The sequence below is a fragment of the Talpa europaea genome, assembly GCF_964194135.1.
Source record: "Talpa europaea genome assembly, chromosome: 10".
NCBI lineage: Eukaryota > Metazoa > Chordata > Mammalia > Eulipotyphla > Talpidae > Talpa > Talpa europaea.
The window spans coordinates 12564952-12587067 of NC_140077.1; the positions used below are offsets into that span (position 1 = coordinate 12564952).

At 45.4% G+C, this 22116-nt stretch overlaps 1 protein-coding gene across 1 annotated transcript; it reads right to left on the reverse strand.

Moving 5' to 3' along the window:
• Window positions 1-48: 48 nt before the first annotated feature.
• On the reverse strand, window positions 49-21648 carry TECTB (tectorin beta; the record flags this gene model as incomplete). Its single annotated transcript, XM_084244555.1, has 9 exons — window positions 49-116; window positions 7557-7629; window positions 9042-9204; window positions 12991-13074; window positions 13213-13316; window positions 18594-18666; window positions 18773-18915; window positions 20496-20686; window positions 21573-21648. The coding sequence occupies 9 exons, from the start codon at window positions 21646-21648 to the stop codon at window positions 49-51; spliced, it is 975 nt and encodes a 324-aa protein (XP_084100681.1).
• Window positions 21649-22116: the final 468 nt, after the last annotated feature.

Consider the following 22116-nt stretch of genomic DNA (forward strand, 5'->3'; position numbering starts at 1 on the left):
GATGTTCATGGAGTCCCATGCATTCAATCACCCATCTAAGGGTGTCGTTCATGCGCACTTAATAAGCCTCCAGTAGGGGGAGCCGTGTAGCTGGGAGCCATGTAGCTGGTCTCTTCCTGCAGGGGAGTTTGCGCCCAGAGGCTGGTCCAGCACAAAAGTGGGATTGGATCAGGTGGATCTGGTGAATTCATTTTCTGGGACACTGACCCTGGGCTGTTTCTCCCAGCCCTGCCAGAAAACCTCCTCTAGTTATCAGATGTTTCTGGCCCATTAGCTTGCAAATTTGCAAAGAACCCCACATCAATCTGAGAGCAGAGAAAGCTGGAGGAGGAAGGTGGGAGGCCAGGGACTCTGGCCCAATGATTACACCCCACCTTCCTTTGCAAGGTGGCTGCTGCTAACCTGGCGTGCTTGTTTTCCTTATCAGCTAATCAGCCTGGAAGGAGCTGGGAGCCCTTATCAGGAGGTATCTCAGGAACCTGTGGAGAGGATCAGCTCTAAGTGAAACCAAAAGGACAGGTTATTCCAAGCAGGCAGGACCTTTGCTATCAGTCACTGAAAGGCCCGGCCCTGAGCTCCACTTCCTCTGGAACGCACCTTCCAAATGGATGGCATCTTGTTCTCAATTTACTGCTTGATTTCTCTCCTATTCACCGAACAAAGGATGCAATCAGGGCTCAGATTTTAGGTGGAATTTTCATTCATTATGAAGTGCTGATTTTGTTTTTAATCTCCAGCAGACAAACATGATCCCATACATTCTGCCATGAATATATTCCCCTTTATGCGAAGAATAGGATTCCTGTAGGCTCATGCTATGGATCTTGGAATAGAACTGCTAGTGCATCCCAGTGCTTCTTCATCCCTTGCAGCTCCTCACATCCACACAACTTTGGTGGTTGTCCCGGAATACGGCAGAGCCACTTGAATGCTGCATCGAATTTGAGACCTTTTCCTGTTGATTTTCCAAGACTGAAGAATGAAAATCATTGAGACCCAGAAATGGCTCCTTTTTACTAGACCCCTGAGTGTCTTTGTGGGGACAATTTTAGAGCTCTATAGAGAGAAATAAACAGTGTTTTGATTAGTTGAGAACCTCACACAGCTTTTGGTGCAACTCTTGCTTTTCTCCAGGGAAAAAGATGATGCAATCAGGGCAAGAGAAGTGCTTTCTCCAATAGTCCCAACTCCACTGAGCTCCTAAGTGTGCCCGTCTGTGGGACTTTTCCTCTGCCCCGAGGTGGGCAACTGGACTCCATGACCTTTGCAGACTCTGTTTTCTAGAACATGGTTCCATTTTCATTGTGGTAGGCTCTGCTCCTCCCCACAGGCCTTCAGTGTAAGGCCTGAGAACTTTTCACCGATGCTTAGGAGGAGGGAAGGCAGAGGCATTAATATGAAGGGGACAAGAAGACTCCCCCTCCACCTCAGTGTGGAAGCAGTGGGTCAGAATCTTTCTTCTCATGCCTCACAATTTCTCCCCTTGTTTGGGATCAGAACTTCCAGGGTCCCCAATACTTGTTCACCATGAACAGGAACAAAGCTCCCATCCATATATCCATCCATCCACCCACCCACCTATCCATCCACTGTATGAACTTTTCATTAATTCAAGGAACATTTATTGACCATTCACTCTGTGCCAAGTACCACACTGGGGAACATAAGAGAACATTCAACTCTCTTTGATCTTTGGCTCTCAGTCTAGTTGGAGAGGAGGCATAAAGGGTAATGATGCAATATATTAAGGACAATAGAGATATGTACAGAAATGTAGAGTGTAAATGACCAAACCTGGTCTTTTGCTCAAGCCCTGAAAGCCAAATTCTGAATTATGAGGATTGTCTTCACTTGAAGGAGTTTTATTTGAGATGGCCATGAAGGAAATTGGCAGGATAGGCACCCCAAAGCAACCAGCACCCTAAATGGTGGGAATGCTGGGTGTTTAGAAGGGGCAAAAATTGTGAGGGGCCCAGGGATTCACATCTGAGGAGGTGTCCGGCAGTCGGGGTGACAGGAGTCAAGGTGTGTGAGTTTCCCAACAGAATGTTTTCTCAGCAATCAAAAGATGTTTGTTTCTGATCCACTGTCAACTCAGACAGACACAGGGCATTTTATAGGGGTGTAACACCATCAGTTTGCCAAGTTTCCAGGAGCACAGGTAGAGTCAGTTAGCAGTTAACAGTTAACAGTTAATCCTGGAGAGGGAATGTGATTTGGTGCATGAACAGCCCCCAAGAGGGAATGCAAAAGCATGGTCTGGGGTTAATTCTACTTATTCCTAATTTTTAATCTACAAGTGGTTACTGTTGTAAAATGGAGGAGATTTGGCTACAGAAGTAACTCAGCCATCCAATATAGCTACCTTAAAAGAACATTAGAAAGTGATACACAGGGGTGGGGTGGGAATTAGTCATTATCTATTATTATCCCATCTTTGTGTTTGTATGGTGTGTGTCTTCTCCCTTCCAGCCCTAGCCTACATGTTTATACAAATTATATTCATGTAATACTTAATAACATCTGTCTTTATCATTGAATATTGTAACATAAACATTTGGCATCCATATATACACTAACACCACACATATGTGCACATAACACACATTCACACATATGCATATATATATACACACATGTACATACATATATACTGAGTACATATACTTCTATACATGTATATCTATTGATCCATTGATAAAGATAAATATATGTGAGAGCTACATCCATAGAGCTATAGAGCTATATCTTGCTATCTAACTATGTATCTGTCTATGATCTATCATCATTCATCTAACTATAGAGAGAGACAGTGTCTTCAGGGCTCATAACCAGAAATTTTAATAAGAACAATTTCCTAAAATCTATATCCAGTAATTTTTCTATGTGAACCAAGTATACCTAAGGGAGAATACACTCTTTCCTCCTCTAGATGTCTGTGTTACGTTTAGCACTAACGGGAATTTACAAGAGCAATTGTTTTGAGTGTGCTTTTCCTTAATTACCTAAGAGAGAGGGTTACTTTAGGTCAAAACACCTCCAGTCTCTGGTGATAGACATCAGAGCTTTAGCAACAGGAGTGATTAAAAAGATTTGCCCCCAAATGTTTAGCGTATGTATTGGCTTTACACCTTCGCATCTGAAATCCAATACTGGAATTTTGGAAATACAAATGTGGGCTAGAATGATCAAAAGGCTGTGGTACATGTGAGTCTAAGAACCCCCAGTTGTAGAAACCCCAGAGAGGGTCAAGGAATTGGCTGTCAACACGAGAAATCAACACGGCATGCTATTGTCATTGGTTATTTATTTTAAGGCATTTTATTTCATCGCGTCAGGTAGAGATACAAGATCATTAAACAGGAAAAAAAAAAAAAAGCAAAGCTAATACAATGTTTTACTCTGAGAGCCAAGGATTTGACTAGGACTATGCATACGCTATATTTAGGAGTTTTTTTTATTAGAACCAATAAAATAAATCTTTTGTTCTTCCTGGCTACAAGAATTCTGAATTTACAGGAAGAAGAAATCCCAAACTGGCTGGAGCAGCAGTCTCAAGACAGTCAAGCCTACCATGAGTCATTTTAATCTAGCCTAATACTAAACAAACTTGCACTTCATTTCTCCAGAGATTTGAGAACTAGTTTCATTTCTGAGCTCATTAACAAAGTTGTATTAGAGTCACCAAACTACAGATCTCAACACTTTTCAAACACGTGGAACATAGATACAAACAGACATGTTTCACAGCGAGAGGCCACTGATGAGGTCTGCATGACACTAAAAACACAGAAAATTGGCTTTTCTTATCACACTCCAGCTTCTCACCTCCATCTGGGATCCATGGTGTATTCTCAAGATCTGTCAATTTTCCTCCAGGATTGGTTTGTTCAACTGTTGTTTTATTGACAGTGTAAAACATCACTATCACCTTACTCTGGACCAGTGGTGTTGGCCATATTTGCAACTGTGTTTTTGATTTGTTTGTTTCTAATGATCCTAAGTTAATAAAACAAAATCAGATATGGGCTTGAATGTTTCAGTAAGGGCTAAGTGAGGTCTGCTCATTCTGCACAAATGAAGGTGTCTTAGCAGGGCACACAGACAGAGCATCAAGGCACATGGCAGGCAGACAAGCTTCTGAGAACCCGTCCATCACTACAGTCATGCGTCAAGCTGCAGCTTCATTTAGACAAGCCATGTCATGAACTTGAATTCATGATAATGTGAGTTTTATTCTTTTTGTGGTTTTAATGCTATTTAATTTTTTTTTTTTGGTTCTAGAAATATATACCAGCTATAAAGATAAGGAGTTTATGCCTACAACATGTCTACATATATTAAAAGAAATCCTATCACCTAAAGCAAATTAGGTCAGCAATTGGGGATTCTTGAGAATCATTTTTCTTCATATTACTTAGATTTGAACAAAGCTACTATATTCCACTCTGATTTCCACATCACTGCCAGACCAAATGTGGTCCTTAGATAAGTATCACAGCATCCATGACACTGGCTTCCTCTGGCGAACGTGGCTGTCCCCCAGCTTCTGCTGACTTTGTGGCTATGTCCTCCTGCTCCTCAATGTACTCAGCTGTACTTGCATGGGGTGCTGTCTTTCAAAATTGGAATAGCTTTCAAAGGAGTCCGTGGCAGCCTTGACTTGAGTGTGGAGGAGGGAAACTGCCCAACCAGCTACAGGATCTAAGAATCACAGGAAGGAATGAGAGGAAGTGGGCCACCAAAGGACAATAATCACTGAAATCCCCCAAAATCACTGAACACATATTTGGCAAAGCATGAATCTCTGCTGCCCAACAATACGGTCTCCTGCTTGGTCTGTTTGTTCTTTGGGCAGCAAATGGGCAGAGGTGATGATCTAGGAGGAGTGGCAGCTGCCCGCCGGGCCTCTCCTATAGCACCGCACCCATCCCCAGCATCACGGCCAGGTGGAAGAGGAAATCTGTGGAGTGGACGGGACAGGAGACAAAATTGTTCCATAAGGAGAAAGGACAACTCAACAAGAATGAACAAAAGTCAGCTCAAGGGGGTCATGAATCTGCACATTGTATACAAAGCCATTTTGTTCTCCCCTTCAGTGTCAGTAACTCACTTTCATCAGCACAGAGAGCCCAGCAGATAAACCTGGTTGTGGACTCCCAGCAAATGCACATCTGGACTTCCATAGCAGAGAGATGGCATTTCATGGTGGGGTTTTCACTGCAGAACTTCCTCTAGAAATGAGAATCTAGGGTCTCCCCTGGTGGCGCAGAGGTTTCGCGCTGGGCTGCGAAGCTGGCCGCAGCCTCTGCAGCACCGGTTCAATCCCCGGCTGCTGCCGGGGAGGGTCCCACATGGCGCGCAGACCTCTCCTGCCGCACCCGCTGCTCCCCTCAGCAGTGTATTTCGTCAGTCTGCCTGTTCTGTTCCCCGCTCTGGCTCTGGTGAATTCTCTTACCCTCCTGCGCTACTGACTGTACCCAGTGCTTGTATAAATAAGTAAATAAATCTTAAAAAAAAAAAAAAGAAAAAAAAGAAAGGAGAATCTAGGAGTGGGGACTTACAAATCAGATTTGCATGATTTCTGGTCCTTGGGACAGCAAAGTCAACACCCGTGAGTGTGTTAAAAAAATAGAACTGTCTTTCCCCCATCTCCATGTGTTGCTGCCTTTTTGCCATCATTCAGGTATGATCTTGAACTGGGGTCACCGTTGAAATTTTCCTCGTCTGTGAGCTTTCCTAGCTATTATCTCTTCATCCCTCTCCCACCCCGCCCCAGTTCACACAAAGCAGGAAGTGTGGAGTCTTCCTCTGCTTTGCTCCTTGCAGTAGCCACGCAGTCTAGAATAGTGCCCTGTACGGTCAATAATTATGGCTGAGCTTTCCTGGATGTTGGCTGGGTGCTGGGCATTGTTTGGTGCCCTCAGCTGTAATATTTAATTCACACAACAGCTGCATGTGAGGGGGGCAATTATTAGCCCACCTATATAATTGGAAGGTCAAGGTCAAGGCCTAAGGCCTCTCAGTTAATGAAGGGTAGAGTAATAACAGGGACTCAGAAATATTTGTTGAATGAACAGATCGTTGAAGATTGCGTTCTCTAAATGGAGGAGACTAGGCAGGGCTACCTGGTGATGCTTTGTTGTGATGCTTTGCTTTTGGGAAGCGAGATCCAATTTTGTTTCATCCAATTTACCTGAGGCTCCCCTCTTCCTTCTGAGCCCACAGGCTGACTCAAGAGAGACCTTTCTACCTCCAATCCCCTCTGCTACAGGTGTGCTGTACTGTGTTACTCTTAATTCCTAAAGACTTTACTGGGGCCAAAGGTAAGCTGCTTTTGAGACATACATCCATCTGATAAAAGCACCACCCCCTGATGCTTTTAAATGGAAGCATCATTTCCCAGAAGTGTCTCCTTTTCTTACCTGAGAAACTAGAGAGACCGGAGAATCCCCTGCCTGTAGTGAGTAAAGAGAGAGAATGCAGAAGGTTTAAGCAAAGTTCGTGGAAAGAGCAGTCTGAAATCTTTGGTTCTAAACACAAACCTGACTGTCCCCCTGATGAACCCAGGTGCCCAGCTGCCTTTGGGACAACATTCACAGGGGGTTTACAAAGCTTCATCTCACCCCATTTTTACTTGGGCTCTAAGGCAGGCAAGGGTTGGTAAACCTTCTGGAAAGGGCCAAAGAGAACAAGCTTTCAGGTAGGGGGCCAGCTGGTCTTGATTGCAGCTAATTGAGGCTGCCTTTGGGGCATGAAAGCAGCTGTAGACACTCCTCCTGAACCAGTTCCATAGACACTGAAGCTGGAATTTCAAGTCTCATGAAATTTTGTTCTGATTTGATTTTTTTTTTTTTTTTTTTTTTTGATCACGTTAAAGGGTAAGAACTGTTCACAGCTTGCAGACCACACAAAATTAGCAGCTGGGATCCGACCTTCGGTGTAATTTGTGAAGGTCCTCTAAAGTAAAGCTACTAAGAAGTCCCAGCCTTCACCCAGGACTTGCTCACCTTCAGGTCACACTTAAAGGTTAACCTCAGAGGACTCCCCTGAGGCCTGGACTGGGTGGAATTGCCTTTTCTCAGCCTCCCCCATCAATTCCCAGCCCACCCGACCCCCTCTAATAGGCCACGCCCTTTCCCTTCCACTTAACATCTCCTTGCTGAACAGTGAGTCCTGAGGGCTCTCCTGAGTTTCTGAAATCCCAGGCTGCTGCACCAGGCCCAGCTTTGGCTGCCCAAAGTTTGTTGACCCAGGCTGGATGTTCCCAGAACTTTAGTTTTCTATTGTTATCCCTGACTGCAGGCTCTGGGAGTTCAGCACTTCCTCATTCCTTGGGGGCATTGGAACTTAGGCTGCAGAAAGAGCTTTTCAGGGTTGTTAACAAACCTCAACTCCTTGAGCAATGCCCCCACCCCCATGGGAGGCTGGAGGAGGCTGGAAGGCTGTGCCTACAGGCATAGCTGGTTTGGTAATTCGGTGAAAATGCTCCAACCCACTGTGCCTGTGGCTGCAGCCCAGCGGGAACTCAAGTGTGTGGAATCCCAGAGGCTTACTGGGCAGGGCGAGCTCCACCACCAGGACGCCCCCTGTCTGGTCCCGGAGCAGCCGCTTGCGTTTGTCACAAGTCTGAAAACCCACAAGAGGTGAGGGGTGAGAAAGTGAGGGGGGTAGAGGTAAGGATGTGAGGGGTGAGCAGGTGGGGGGTGGGGGTTGAAGGGTGGGGAGGTAAAGGGCAGGGAGGTGAGGTGAGAAGTGAACACAGGACAGAAAAGATAAGAATTAAAAATAAATGTCACAAAAGTGGTACAGTCAATTTTTTTCCAATCAATATTCTAGTAACCTCATATCTTTTATAACTCAGGGATCTTTTTCATCCCTTCTCGAACGTGACAATGGGAAGAAAACAATATTAATTCTTCAAGCTGGAAGATGTCTGCCTGGGAGGGGTCCCTAGTTGTGGGAGGCGTGGACCCCACTTCTCTTGATGGAAGCACGGCTGTCACTACTCTTGCCACCAAGATTTGAGAAGTGGATCCTTACAAAATGTGTTCTGGCTCATTTTCTGCCCCCCTCCCCCTCTGAGTACCAAGAACAATTCTTCAGTAATTGTAGATTGTCTCTCTGCTTCTTTCCTTTCTGTATTTGTTCTTGTCAGTGACCACTTTCTGGCCAAATGAATGAAAAGAGATAGACTGTGATCTGATTTCTGTTGGCTCCCACAGGCGGCTGGAGCAGCCATCCTCATGAACAGTCTCTGCTCCAAATAGACCAGCGGAGGTGACAGCTTGGGATTGGGCGCTGTTAGTTCTCTGGGGCAGTGAGGTTCTCAAATCTGAGGCGGCCTTGGAATCACCTAAAGGACTTGGGGTTTCTGGGCCCACCCCAGAGTTCCTGGGGTGGGGCTTAGGAATGGGTCTGGGAATTTGCCTCCCTAGCAATTCACTGTGCGTGCTGACTGATTCTGCGGTGATTTCTTGGTGGCTTGCGCAGGGCCAACAGATTCTGACTTGAGCTCCGCTACACAGGCCTGGCAGCTGGAGCCCCTTCCTCTCACAAGGTCAGATCAGCTGTGACCCCATGTCAGGAATGGCTGCAGCCTCTCCCTGGTCCATCTCAAGTCCCAGACTATCTGAACTGAACATACCTACTTTTTTGACTTCCTGCCAAAGCCTACCGTTACTACCTAGATTTTTAATTTCCCTGGTGCTTCTAACTTGGTCAAAACATTTCCTTGTCTGTCATTAGTTTCATTGCATCCAATCTTGCTGTCTGAAAAGGGAGCCTTATCACTGCTTGTCTAACCACCACTGTACCCTTAAAGAGCAGAAAAGCAGGCTCCAGTGGTTAAGTGACAGGTCCGCGCAGCTTGTCGTTGGCAGGATGGACAGTACCAGGCGCGACGGCCTCACCCCAGTGCCCTTTTCCCCAGAATGCCCTCAGCACACTCCCACATGGGCACGGTGACTGTTTCCCCAGCTAAAAATACAGCTTCTCAAATACCAGCCTCCTGGGGCAACATCGTGCAAGAGGGGGCTCACCACGGGGCAGGAGAGCTTCTCACTGTCACAGATGAACGTCTCACAGTGTAACCAAACCTTGGAGAGTTTGGGGATGTTCTGGAACCGGAAGGCATTGAACTGGAAGGTTGCCCTGTGATCCTTTCCGTTCTCATGCACGAGGACCGTCTCATCAGTGGGGCAGCTGAAGCACAGGGTGGGCAGGAGGGAGGAGAGATGTTACCTCTCTGAACAAAGGTGGGGGCCTCTGAGGCAAATTCATATACAGCCGTAGCCTCCTGGACTGCCCCAGCGGCTGTCCTCACAGCACCTCACTGATCCTCAAGGCTCTGAGGTCACCTTGGGAAGCTACTAGAAGGTTGTGAGCGCCCCCATCCTATAGACAGCTACAGCTGAGGGTGACAGATGAGAAGCCACAACCCTAGTAACACACTTGCCTGTCCCAAAGAAGCAAAATCCCCTGAGAGAAAGCCCTGAGGGCTGGAAGAGGCACGGCCCCCGGGCTCCACTCTCCATCAAGATGATGTCAGCAACCGGAAGCCCAGCACACCCACTTTCTGGGCATCTCGAGGTTTGCCCTTAGGGTTGAAATTCTTGTTGATATTACTCCAATGCCATCTCTGTATTTGTAAAACTGAGATCATGCTTTTAATATGAAACCAAAAGACTCGAAGAATACTATCTAATTTTCACTTTGGCTATTGACAGCAGCCAATGGTGACATCGCGGACAGTTTGTTTTATCTTCTTAGTGTCTTTATGTATTTTCCATTCTCTATAATGAGAAAGTAATACTTGGGAAGTCCCAAAGGTAATAGTTGGCAGTAAAAGAAGAAAGGATGACAAAGGTGGACATTTGTCAAAGACAGTGGTTCTCAGCTGGGGGGCTTTGGGCATGGTGGGTGTCATGACGGAGGGAGGAGCTACTGGCATCTGGTGAGTGGGGGCCAGGGTGCTGCAGAACATCCTGCAATGCACAGTCATCCCCCTACAGAGAATGATTCAGATGTCACTGGTGTCGAGATGGATGAAACTTGGTTTAAGCAAAATATTTTTGCATTTACCAGCCACACAATGCATGCTAGTTGCTTAAGTGCCAGATGTTTGACCAAGTGTTGGGCACCCACACAGTTGTTCCTGAGAATGCACCGTGAGGCCCACACACGAGTGGAGAGGTGTGGTCTGCAGGGCTCAAGGAGCAGCAGAGTCTGTGGTCTGGGCAGAAAGGCCTATGGGCCCCAAAGCTTCAGGCCAGTGGACAGCAGCACCGTGGACCCATAGTGAGTGCCCGTCCTGAAGAATCTCCCTGACTCTACTGTCAATCAAACTCAACACACACTAGAGCATGGTCCAGCCCTCTCCCTGCCAGAATTTTTGTGATGTCTCTTCCTCAACCTGGCTCCATCAGCAACAGTTACTAGGGGCCAGATTGGAGGTGCGAGAGAAGAGGGAAGCAAGGTTAACTCTGAGGGCCAGTGAGTGAAACAAGGAACGAGCATGGCGCCTCTCTCTGGATCAGGGGTCGGAAACTGGACTGTGTGATGGCCTTTGTGCACTGTCGGAACCAGAGGCATTTTCCGAGTTGTGAAACAAGACTCTTGCAGGACTGTTTGGTCAATAAACCCAAGATCCTTGTTTGAACTCAAGATGAGAGTCCTTAAAATAGCTCCCTGAGGCTGAGGTGGCCGAGGCCTGGTGTCAGCAATGGAAAACAATGTAAACAGAGCCCTCTGGGGCTCCAGCCAAGCCTTGGGCAGGCCCATGATCCCTCTGCTGTACGCTGCCAGGTCGCTCACAGCCCACAGGGAGGCTGCACACCATCCTACTAGACTCTCCTTCCCCACATCAAATTAAAATTCCTGATAATATTTAATCTCTCCAGGCCCTTTTGAAAACTAGGTTTCCCTTCAAAAAGGCCTAGTGGCCCTTTTGAAGCCAAAAGCGTGTGGGAGGTGGTAGGCGTGGACCAGCTCATTCTCCCCTTCAACACTGAGCCTGGTGCCTGTCTCTCCAGCCTCGAGGCGCTGTTTCAACCAGGTGGAATATGGAAATAGCTTGGGGTTTCTTCAACTCAGCTGTGTCCCTGTGTGGATACTGTCTGAGAGTTTCCCAGGGTCTGATGGTAATTTCGGGACCCTGTAGGTCAAGAATTTATTTCAGAATCTCCTTGAAGTCATCTGATTGCACCTCGTCAACAGAACCTAAATCAATCCTGCAGTGACAGAAGTGCCATAAGCACCCAGACTGAGCTCCCATTTCTACAGGAAGAGCTGCTGAGTCCTTGTGTGGTTCTGCTGACCTGTCTGCCCTGGCTGCTCAGGACATAGCTCTCCTTGGCTTAAACCTGCTCAACCATTCCCTTACTAGCTGGAGGCTTGGGCAAGTTTCTAGATCTGTCTGTGCCTTGGTTTTCTCGACTATAAAATCATGATTATTATGGGCCTCCCTGGTGGCTCAGGGGTTAAAGTCTCAGTGCTATCAAGCTATTGCTTGCCACTGCAGCACAAGTTTGATCCCCAGGCAGGGAGCTACCCACATGGCACAGCAGACCTCTCCTGACTCACCCACTGATCCTCTCAGCAGTGTATTTCAGTCTGCCTGCCTGTTCTTTCCCCACTCTGTCTCTGGTGAATCCTCTCACCCCCTGCACCTCTGGCCTGTGCCCCAGCTCTTGTATGCATAAATAAATAAAAATAAATCTTTAAAAAATATATATTTTAAATAGTATAAATCATGATTATGACTACTATCTACATTATGGGGGTGGTGGTAATGAAATTTAAATTAATGGTTGTAAAGCACCTACCTGAAACATGTTTGGTATGTTATGTAAGTATGTCAGTGTTTGTTAAATAAAAATAAATAAAGGTCTAGAGTTGCTCCCCCTTATTAGCTAACCATCTTTGTTCCCGCCCCATGTTTACACAGCCTGGAGGGTTCGGGGGCAACACAGGCACACTGGTCTCTGTTTTGGGGAGTGTTCTCTTCTGGGCTTATTGCTCATTGTATGGATAATGCCCACGCCTCCAGTCTAGGCAGCCTCCTGTTTCCAGCATTATAATTCTTAGAGTTTGCAAACAATTGCCCTCACAATCTCAGTGTGTCATCTGCACTCAAGGAGAATCCAAACTCCCTCATCTAGAAACCCCCTTCTCCTGCAGCCAACAGCAAACAATTCCCTCACCTTTGTGATCCACAGGCTTAATACAAATCCATGTTGGTCACATATTCCTCAGATGGCTCGCTCTGTCCTTCCCTCCACCCCAAAGCCACCGGTTGCTAAATTTTTATCCCTTCCCCTCCCTTGGACGAACTTTCCATTCACTTGGCCGCAGCCTGTCAGGTCTTGTCTATCTCTTGGGAGGCAGATAGCTGCCCTGGCCCCAGATCTGCTCTTCTCAGCTCCCTTGTGCTGTTTCTAAGTCACCTACAACACTCAGAATCATCTTTCTAGGGTGCAACCCCAATGCTTTAGTTCTCTCCTAAAAAATTCTAGTGAATTAATGTAAAAGCAATATTATTTTAATCTATAGGCTACTATGTGCTAAGTTTTTTTTACATGAATTATCTAATTTAATGCCACCAGGGGTCTAATGTAAGACTGATTGGATTTGAACCCAGCTTGCCCACTTACCCTTAACACACACACACACACACACACACACACACACACACACACGATGTGATATTGTTTACCCCCCCCCACATGATGTGACATTGTTTAACCCTCCTGTGCCTCAGCTTCCTCATGTAATGGGGATGATAGTAGTAATACCTATCTGTTGTAAGACAAATGCCTTCAGAACAGTAGCTGGTACTTAGGAGCCCTCTGTTTCCCAGCACCAGTACTCAGCCTGGAAGACAGAGGAGGGCCCAATAGGCTCACTCTTCCTTCCAAGCTATCCTGAGCCAGGGAAGACCTGGCTCGTCATGTCCCCACCTCTCAACCCTGTGCTCCAGAGTGAACCTACCCCTTGTTGATGAGCTGCCACTGCAAGGGATACATGAAATCGGCCGAGGGTGTGGCCCAACAGCTGTTCAAAACCACTTTAAACCTGGAAATAAAACAGAGTGCACCACTTTGAGCCAGAGAATCATGTGTCATAGAAATATCTGGCAAGTACAAAATCTCTTGGTTGGTCTTTTTTTTTCCTTTGTATTTAAAAATAGTAACATAAAGGGAAAACACTTACCTAACACTTAATCCTTTGGCTTCTACTCCTGCAAACAGATCAGAACCAATTTCGGATGTCTCCAAGACAAAGGGGGCTTCTTTCTTCATGGAGAACTTGGCATTCTTTGGAGGGAAATTAACAAAGGGCATTATGACCTCTTAGACTGAGCAGTTGAGTCTGACAGGAGCAGGTGAGTTGGGTTGGACCAAGGTGGAATCAACCCAAAGGCACAGACATGAGGCACTCTAGGACAAGTGAAACTGTCCCTCCTAGGATGTTGTGCATCTTCCATGCCAACGAGAGACAAGATTTGGTTAATGGGAGAAAACAAGTGGAATCCAGCGGTGCTGAGCGCTGCTCTTTACCAGATCACACAAAGGCAGGGGACCAAACACCCCACTCAACCTGCTCACCACTGCTATTTACTGAGCAGAGTCCAGCCTGGGCTGGAAAGTTTATGATCAGATTCCTAACATATCAGCGGCAACAACAGCAGCTTGTTGGCCACCTACAATGTGTTAGGGGTTGCTCTTTATATTGGGAGTGTCTCTCTATCAGGATAGTCTGTATTTGAGCCACGCCAGTGAACAAAACAAAATCTGTTTCTAAATCTCCTGATATTCTAGAAAGGGAGACAGATAAGACAAGTTACATAGGAGGTAAATTATTTAGTATGTTAGAATAGAACATAGTGTGCTTTATAGAAAAACTACGGTTCAGGATAAGGTGGATTGGGTCTTTGAGGAGGTGCAAGTTGCAGTTTTAAATACAGTGGTTGGGGAAGCCTCATTGAGGATGTTACATGTGAGAAGAGGCTGGAGAAGGTGAGGAAGGGCACCATTGCAGGCATCCAGGGAAGTGTGTATCAGCCAAGGCAAAGTCCCTGGGGTGAGTCTGGCTGCCAGACAGCAGGGAGGCCAGAGAGGCTGAAGCATGGGTGAGCAAAGGGCAGGTGGAGGGTGGTAGGTAGTGGAGGGGGGTGGGAAGCAGGAGATAAAGTTAGAGAGGCCATGGGGGTGGACCCAGAGGCTTTGGCTTTGACTTGAAGTATAATAGGAGCCACCACAGCAATTCTCACAGCAGCTTCCAGTCACTGGCCTTGCATGTCTGGTCTTCACCTGCCATCCAGGCAATTCTGGGGGAGCTATTAGGAGTAATAGTAGTGTTTGCAGTGACTTACCCAAAGGAGGCTGAATTCTCCATTCTTTGAATCTTGGGACCATTCAACTCTACTTACAACCTTTAACTACTCTTCAGTTTAGCCTCCAGAGACAAAAGCATCATGATAGAAAGACAAGGGTCCTGGACAAATCCTGGCTCCCACTACTAACATGAGGCACACTATAGGGAAGTCAGATTTTGGGGTCTCAGTTTCCCTATTACAAAATGGGAATAATTTCTGGCTTCACCTACCTTGCAGAAAATCTGATGATGATTTTATGTAACAGAAATATGAAATTAGAGCAGGCTATTAGTTAAAAGATTGTGTTTCACAATCTTAGAGATTTATAGAACAGAATAGGTAGTGGCAGCAAGGAGCTGTCATTAAAATACTTTAGTCGCTATGGGTCAAGTTCAGGAATATACTGCAAGGCCTCAGAGTCATCTTCCAGTGCCTCTGACATTATTTTACTGACTGATGGTTGAGCCAGCATGCCCTGATTCAGTCACTTATCAGTCAGTTTTTTTCTTGCAATCTGTCAGCCCTCTGCACCTCTTAGTTGCAAAAATGAAGCAAAAATTTTTTATTTGTGAGTTACCAGCTTAATATGCCTGTTGAAGAAGCAGTTTTGTAATGTTCCATGTTATTTTCTGAGATTCGCCGTATTTCAACGGACTGTTTCCAATTCTGGACCTAACCTGGGAGTCACAAAATAAGCCTCAAATCTATCCAGAGGAACTTCTTCAAGCTTCATCTCTCAGGGACCAGCAGCAGAATATCTGAGTATTGGAAGAACATCTCTACTGCCTAGGAGAATAGAATCTGCATCATCAGTTCAATTTCTCAAATAAAACACTTTTAAAGGTTAGTTTCTCTGCCTCATCTGACAGCTAAGGACATCTCTCCCTGCTTCCTGTATATCATGAACAATAGAGACCTGTTTCCAGGTAACTTCACCCTATAATGTCTGGACAGCATCCCTGGAAACAGAAATACCACACAAACTACTCATTCATCACACAGGATGGAAGACATTGGAAAGTCAGGCCATTCAATTCCTTTACCTACCACAAGGTTAAATCACATCTGAGCTAGGATGGGTATATAATGTTTAACAGCAGTTTGTGTGAGAAAGATCTGGGAGTTGCTTTTGCTTACAACCCAACATCAGATAGTGGTGAAGAAAAATGTCCCTACAGTCTTCCAGAACCAAAAAAGGTCACCTCTGGCTCTGGCCTCAACTGGTCTGATAAGGTCTAGAATATAACATTTCAATTCTGGATTCTCTTTTTTAATAGAGGTGCTGACCAATTGGACCATACTCTGAGAAAAGTGAGGAAGATGATAAATGGACACCAACAGAGGGAAGGTGTTTGCCTTGGGAAGCACAATCTTGAGATGGTTGAAGGACTGTCAGCAAGATCATCACATGGGTATTATTTCAGAAAACAGGACCAGGACCAACAGGCCACAGTTCAGGATGTCAGATTTCAGACTGTTAGGAAATGAGAAGGTTCAACTTGCCATTTTCCCTGGCAGAGTGAGGAGCCTGCCCTTCAGCAATCATGCAAAAGAGTTTCTGGTTTTGAGTGGAACATCAAGGTTAACCACCTCTGAGGTTTGTTCTGACTCTGGAGAGCTATGATTTTGGTCTCTCTTGCTTTTTTTCTTTGATTTCATCTTACAGTTTTGCATTTGTCCATCTAGCTAAGCAGTACCATTGAATAAAAGTGAGCCTAATCTCACTTTAACATTGATGCTCAGCTCTAGAAAGATAACGAGGCAGGCTGTTTCCACTTTAAGTGGGGTCAAAGTCCACAATCTTGAGAATGATAACTTTTTCTGACACTTATGCCCGGCACTGTGCTAAATGTCTCTTAAGAATTGTTTCATCTCATCCTCCTGACAAACCTAAGAGGGAAGTGCTATTACTACTCCTCTTTAATAAATGCATCGGTAAGCCCAGAGAGGTTAACTGACTTGCCCAAGGTCACACAACTAGTGACTAGAGGAACCAGATTTAAACCACTAATGACAAGGCCTATTTTCTTCGGCACAGCACAGGCTGCTTCTGCAAGCTGACCTCCTTCCTTTATTTTGGATAGGGAGTCAAAATAACTTTTCACCAAGAACACCAACCATGGCAGGAGTGAGTGGGAGGAGAGAAGAAAGAAGCACGTTGAGTAGAACTGGGGGTTTGGAGCCCAGCATTTGGAGTTCTCAGAATTCTAAGCAATTAGCAGAGCACTGATGCCATTGTGCAATCTAGGGCACAGCTCTGTCTCTGGTAATTTGATGGAAATATATGCAGGGAGCAGCCCTTGCTTCAGAAACACACAAGAATGCCCTCAAAGCGGAAGAAGGGAGGAGAAGAAAAATACCAACCCGTGGGTCAGGCATAGGAAAACGAGTCCATGGTGGGAATATTAATCAGTACAAAAGTCTGTGTTGTAACATCAGAGTCCCCTCTTTGCTGAGTTCCTTTTCTCCTGAAAGGGTCTTGGGGAGTCCCATGGGAGTCTGAATCTCATTTCCAGAACAGTTCAAGGAAGCATGCTGTTAAGTATGGCTAGTCCAGAGGATGGCCTGGGAGATGCCATAAACATGACTCTTTATTTAGCCCCCCGTTTTTTTTTTAAAGTTCTAAGATTTGATACTTATATCAAAAACCTATCTCACCATGACTGATGTATTTTGACATCATGGGTGATGATTTTTGATAATCCTGGTGCCTTTCCATTTCCTGATGTCATAAAATCCTTGCAGGGTCATAGCTATTTACTGGCTTAAAACAACAGTTGCACACACTTCTTGACAGGGATGCAGCAGTTAACCAGTCTTTGCTCAGGACATTCCCTGAGGCTGAGGTCACTGCGCAAAGGCCCTTTCCTTTCTGGACAACCTTCATCAGCTACTACAGTGGTCTTGCCAACTTCCACCACTGTGGCGGTCCATGCTGTATGAACCCCACCCCCCCACCCCCGATTACAACAGGTCAAGGAGTTCTATGTGGTTCCCTTTCTCAGGACTTAACCACTAGCGGTGTGTGGCCAGGGGCAGATGTAGATTTTGTGGGACCTTGCAGCTTATGTAATTCAGAGAGCCTTCTTTAATAAAAGGAATTAAAAATTTTGCATACAAAACTAGAGGTTTTGCATATGAAACTTAAGTTTCTCTCCCTGAGTAGTAAGTGTGCCCCAGAGATCAAGGTTAGGTGATCTGGGTCCAGAATGGGTATGGATCTCAGCTACCTGCTGGATCTTGGGCATTTACTTCTTCTAGCTTTAGATCCTCATCTGTAAGTGGACTAGATTATTCCAGGATCCCTTCTAACTCTCACCTTCAGAATATAGCAAAGCCAAGAGCTTCCAAGGATCCGGTAAAGCAAATTCAAAGAGATCAAGGAGAGTGGCATTCCAGATAATTTAGTTGTTTCTTGTGTGAAATGAATGGGTTGGGCATAGTGTCCTCTGAGGATATCTCCCAGTTCTAAGGTCCTATGTAAATGTTTCTATTTCTGTCTGCATCTTCCTTCCAGCTGGGCTACTGTCGCTATGTGCATGCCTCCTCCTGGAGGCTGCAGGATTAAAAGACAAAGCTTCCCTTCTGAACGGGGGGGGGGGGGGGGGGAATGTACCAGGGGCCACTGACTATGATGTTTCTCTGAAGTACTTTATTTTGAGAGACCAAAGTGTCCCTTTAACTTCAGTGTCAACATAGACAGCCAAGTTAGACAGTGAGGAAGCCCAGTAATGGAGAGATTTTGGAGACCAAAGAACTAGACCGCAGAGGCCAACCCCAGTCTCCATAGCCATAGCAAACTCACTACTCTGTGTCCAGGTTTTATTAAGTGCTAGATCTTAAATATGAATCTTCAGAGTGGATTGCAGACTAATCTTGATGATGAGTTAGACAATGGCTGTCATACTGATGACTGACTTTCAGCAACCCACAGGATTACTCTTGCCTTCATTTTTCTCATCTGTAAAATGGGAAGGTTGACCTTATATCTCTGTGGCACCTTTCAACTCTTCTATCCAGTTTATAAATCTGACTTTCTGTTGTATCTAGTCTTTAAAAGAGGTTGAAAGCTAGATCAAAGCTTACATCTCCACTTAAATTCAAGAATGGGGATCTGCATAGTCTCAATGAAGAACAAATCCTGAAGAAGCACCCCATCATCCCATCACCTCCTGGAAAGATCACAGAGCAGAAATGGAACCCAGAAACCACTTACAGTGTAGAAGTTGAGAGACAATTGGCTTTCAAATGTGCCCATGCTCCCATTCTTCACATGAACAGTGGCCACTCTGAAAAGGGGAGAGAATTTTGCATAAGGACTGAAACATGCCTGGTTGACAGGGACTGCAGAACACACACAAGGCAGCCAGCCCTCCGCTCAGCAGAGCAACTTACCTCTGGTCAAAGGCTGCCTGGTTCACCAGGTAGGTGGAATGGTAGGTGCAGGAGAAGGAATAGTTCACGGGCTGGTTTTTTAAGATCACTTGGCTGTCATTGGAAACAATGTGGCTGTAGAAGTGGTAGATGGGGGGCTTGTACTGGAGAAAGGAAGAAGGCAGTTAGGGTAAGCCCCATGTCGCCATGATGGAAATGAGGATTCTGGGAAAAATGGAAGAAGATGGTGTAGAAAAAGCCCAACGGGAGACAGGAATGTCTGCCATTAAGAGCAGCGCCCATCTTTTTGGCCTGTGCGTGAGTTGATCATTTTTGTAAAGAGTTCTTGAGACTGTTCAACAAGACTTATTTAAAATAATCTCAGTTTAATGTTCTATGTTTAAAATAAATCCATATCCTGTTGCATTTCTGACCAAAAAGAACTGACTCAAGAATCTCTGTTTCCCAGTATCAACTTTTTATCTCTTTCCCTAAGTAATCTTAAATCAGTGCCTTTGCTCAGCTCCCATTTCTAGACTGTCACTCTATTAGTTCTTTGATTTTTCCTTCTTCCACTCCTGAGGACTTTTTCTTTTCTTTTTTTTATGTACTTTTTTAAAAATTATTTATTTATACAAGCATTGGGTATAGTCAGAAGCCCGGGAGGGTGAGAGAATTCACCAGAGCCAGAGCGGGGAACAGAACAGGCAGACTGACGAAGTACACTGCTGAGGGGAGTAGTGGGCGCAGCAGGAGAGGTCTGCGTGCCATGTGGGACCCTCACTGGTGACCAGGGATTGAACCGGCACTGCGGAGGCTGCGGGCAGCTTTGCAGCCCAGGGCTTAACTGCTGCGCCACAGGGGAGGCCCCTGAGCACTTTTTCTAAGACTCTTCCCTCTGACTTAGATTCTGAAATTACAGAATATTGGAGCCAGACAGGATCTTGAATACCCACTTAAGAAGTGACCTACCTAAAACCATGCAAATAATTTCTAGTTCACTTTACCAGAATTCCCAGAGATAAAGTCTTTGTTAATTATGCCCCCGACTCTTCCCACTAAATCTCTATTACTTTGTAAGGACTTTAGGAAGAGGAGGAGGGTCTGAGAGCTCTTGATCCTCATTTTCTGATACCCAATAGATTACATTCTTCTGCAGTCAAGGCAGTGGGGAGACTAGATTTCAGCAAGATCATCAGAAGACAATCTCCCTTCTTAAGTATGCTCCACCAGTTCTGTGATCCCCAACCAATGACTTTATTAGAATTTCTCTGTCATATCAGGTTGCTTGGGAAGATTCATTTTAGTTCTGATTTCTTGTCCTGGATCAGTCACAAGACCCAATTATGAGTGCTATTTTTTGGTGACTCCTTTAAAATACATGTCATTCCAAATGCACTTTATAGCCACTTCAAAATCTTGGGCACAGGATGTCCCATCCATCCAACCCAGGACATACTCAGAACCTGAAATAGGTGAAGGTAGGAAATGTACTTTTTTACTCCCAGAAGGTGACTTATCTGTTTCCAGTAACAAATTAAGAGAATAAAACTCAAATCCAAAAAGAGACATCAAAACTAGGCAGAAGAGAAGAATTTGAATATCGCTAATGTCACAGAAAATAAGAATCAGAATTGACTCCAATTTCCAAGGTAATTGGAAAATTCTTAATCTTTTAAAGGCAGACAGCAGACATCTTCTTGGGCCCAGCCTTGTCCTCTTAGTGACTTCTAACTGGACTTACCTCAGACTGAGTTCCACAGTAGGACTTGTTTTTAGGTGACAAATCTGGAATAACAAATTGGTAGTAACCTCCTTCGTGGACCCCATTATAACACATTCCACCGAGGGCTAGCTGGTGCACTTCCCATCCATAAGGGCACTCGGGGATTTTGGTGATGATGGTTTTGGGATAACAAAATACAAGAATGACATCTGGAAAGATTTGAAATTAGATATGCAATCATATTAGAACAGTGGGTTCTAGCCACATTTAAAAAGGCAAAGTTGTTTAAAACCACTTTCCTTGCTATTTTTCATGAGCTGTCATAAAAGTTTCCCTCAAATCTCAGTCTTTGAACTTCCTCTTTTATGGTCTTTCCTCCATCCTTACAATATCGGCACTATATTTAATACAGATTCAACACTGGTGCACTTTTAAACCTTAATCTTTAAATAATGTATCTGTGAAAACAGATTGGATATACTATTTAAATCCCATGAAAATGAGCACCTATTTTTTTTTAAAAGTCCATTTATGTACAACACTGTTCAACACAGGCCAGAAATTCAATAGTCACATAGGAAAAAATGTGGAGATTTTATGTCGATCATCTATTTAGCATTGTCTAATTTTCAAAAAGTCTTAATTTATGGGCCTCCCTGGTGGCGCAGCGGTTGAGCACTGGGCTGCGAAGCTGCCTGCAGCCTCTGCAGTCCCAGTTTGATCCCCGGCCACCGGCGAGGGTCCCACATGGCGCTCAGACCTCTCCTGCAGCGCCCACTGCTCCCCTCAGGTGTGTATTTTCTCAGTCTTCCTGTTCTGTTCCCAGCTCTGGCTCTAGTGAATTCTCTCACTCTCCCGCGCTTCTGACTGAACCCAGTGCTTGTATAAATAAATAAATAAATCTTTAAAAAAAAAAAAGTCTAAATTTATCCAATATATTTTCATTTCCTGTGGGGACAGTCTGGTTGGCACAAGAGGCTTCCATTCAGCTACATTACTGCCTTTTCACAACCTGAAAAGCCCAGAGCTCTGAGCTTTGCAAAGGGGCCCTGAGGAGACCTTCCTTCCCAGGACAGAGGGCTAGCCCAGGTGTACCTGCTTTGTTTGGCGTGCACGATCTCCCAGAGGCTTCCACAAAGATGGTCAACAGGATTAAGGCCCTCAACATCATGGATGTTCAGAACCTGGCCAAATGGAGCTGAGCCAAGTATCTCTGGTCTTGTCAGGGCCCGAACCTCAGACTAGATCAGGAAACACGAGTGAGAAGTTGAAGTCAAGGGCGAGAATGAAGCAGAACACTCAGTCACGGGGGTCGGGAGTGGATTCCAAGTTGCCTCGCCTGTTACAAAGGGTCCTCATCTACACCCACAGGCAGAGCTTGCCTCACTGCTGGGATTGTCAGCGCCACAGGAGGGTGCTCAGGTGCCCGGCTGCCTGGCTCATCCTCTCAGGACTCTGGATGCTGCTTCCCGGGTCTTTCCCGAATCTCTGGCCCCAGTTCTAACTTGAATTTATATAGGCCGACGTTGTAAAAGAAACCGGCTGCTGATAAATCACAAAGAACTCACATTATCCACCGTGGGGGAAAAAAGAGGGGGAGCTTGCACAGTAATCTGCAGGGAAGCTCGGTTACGGCCAC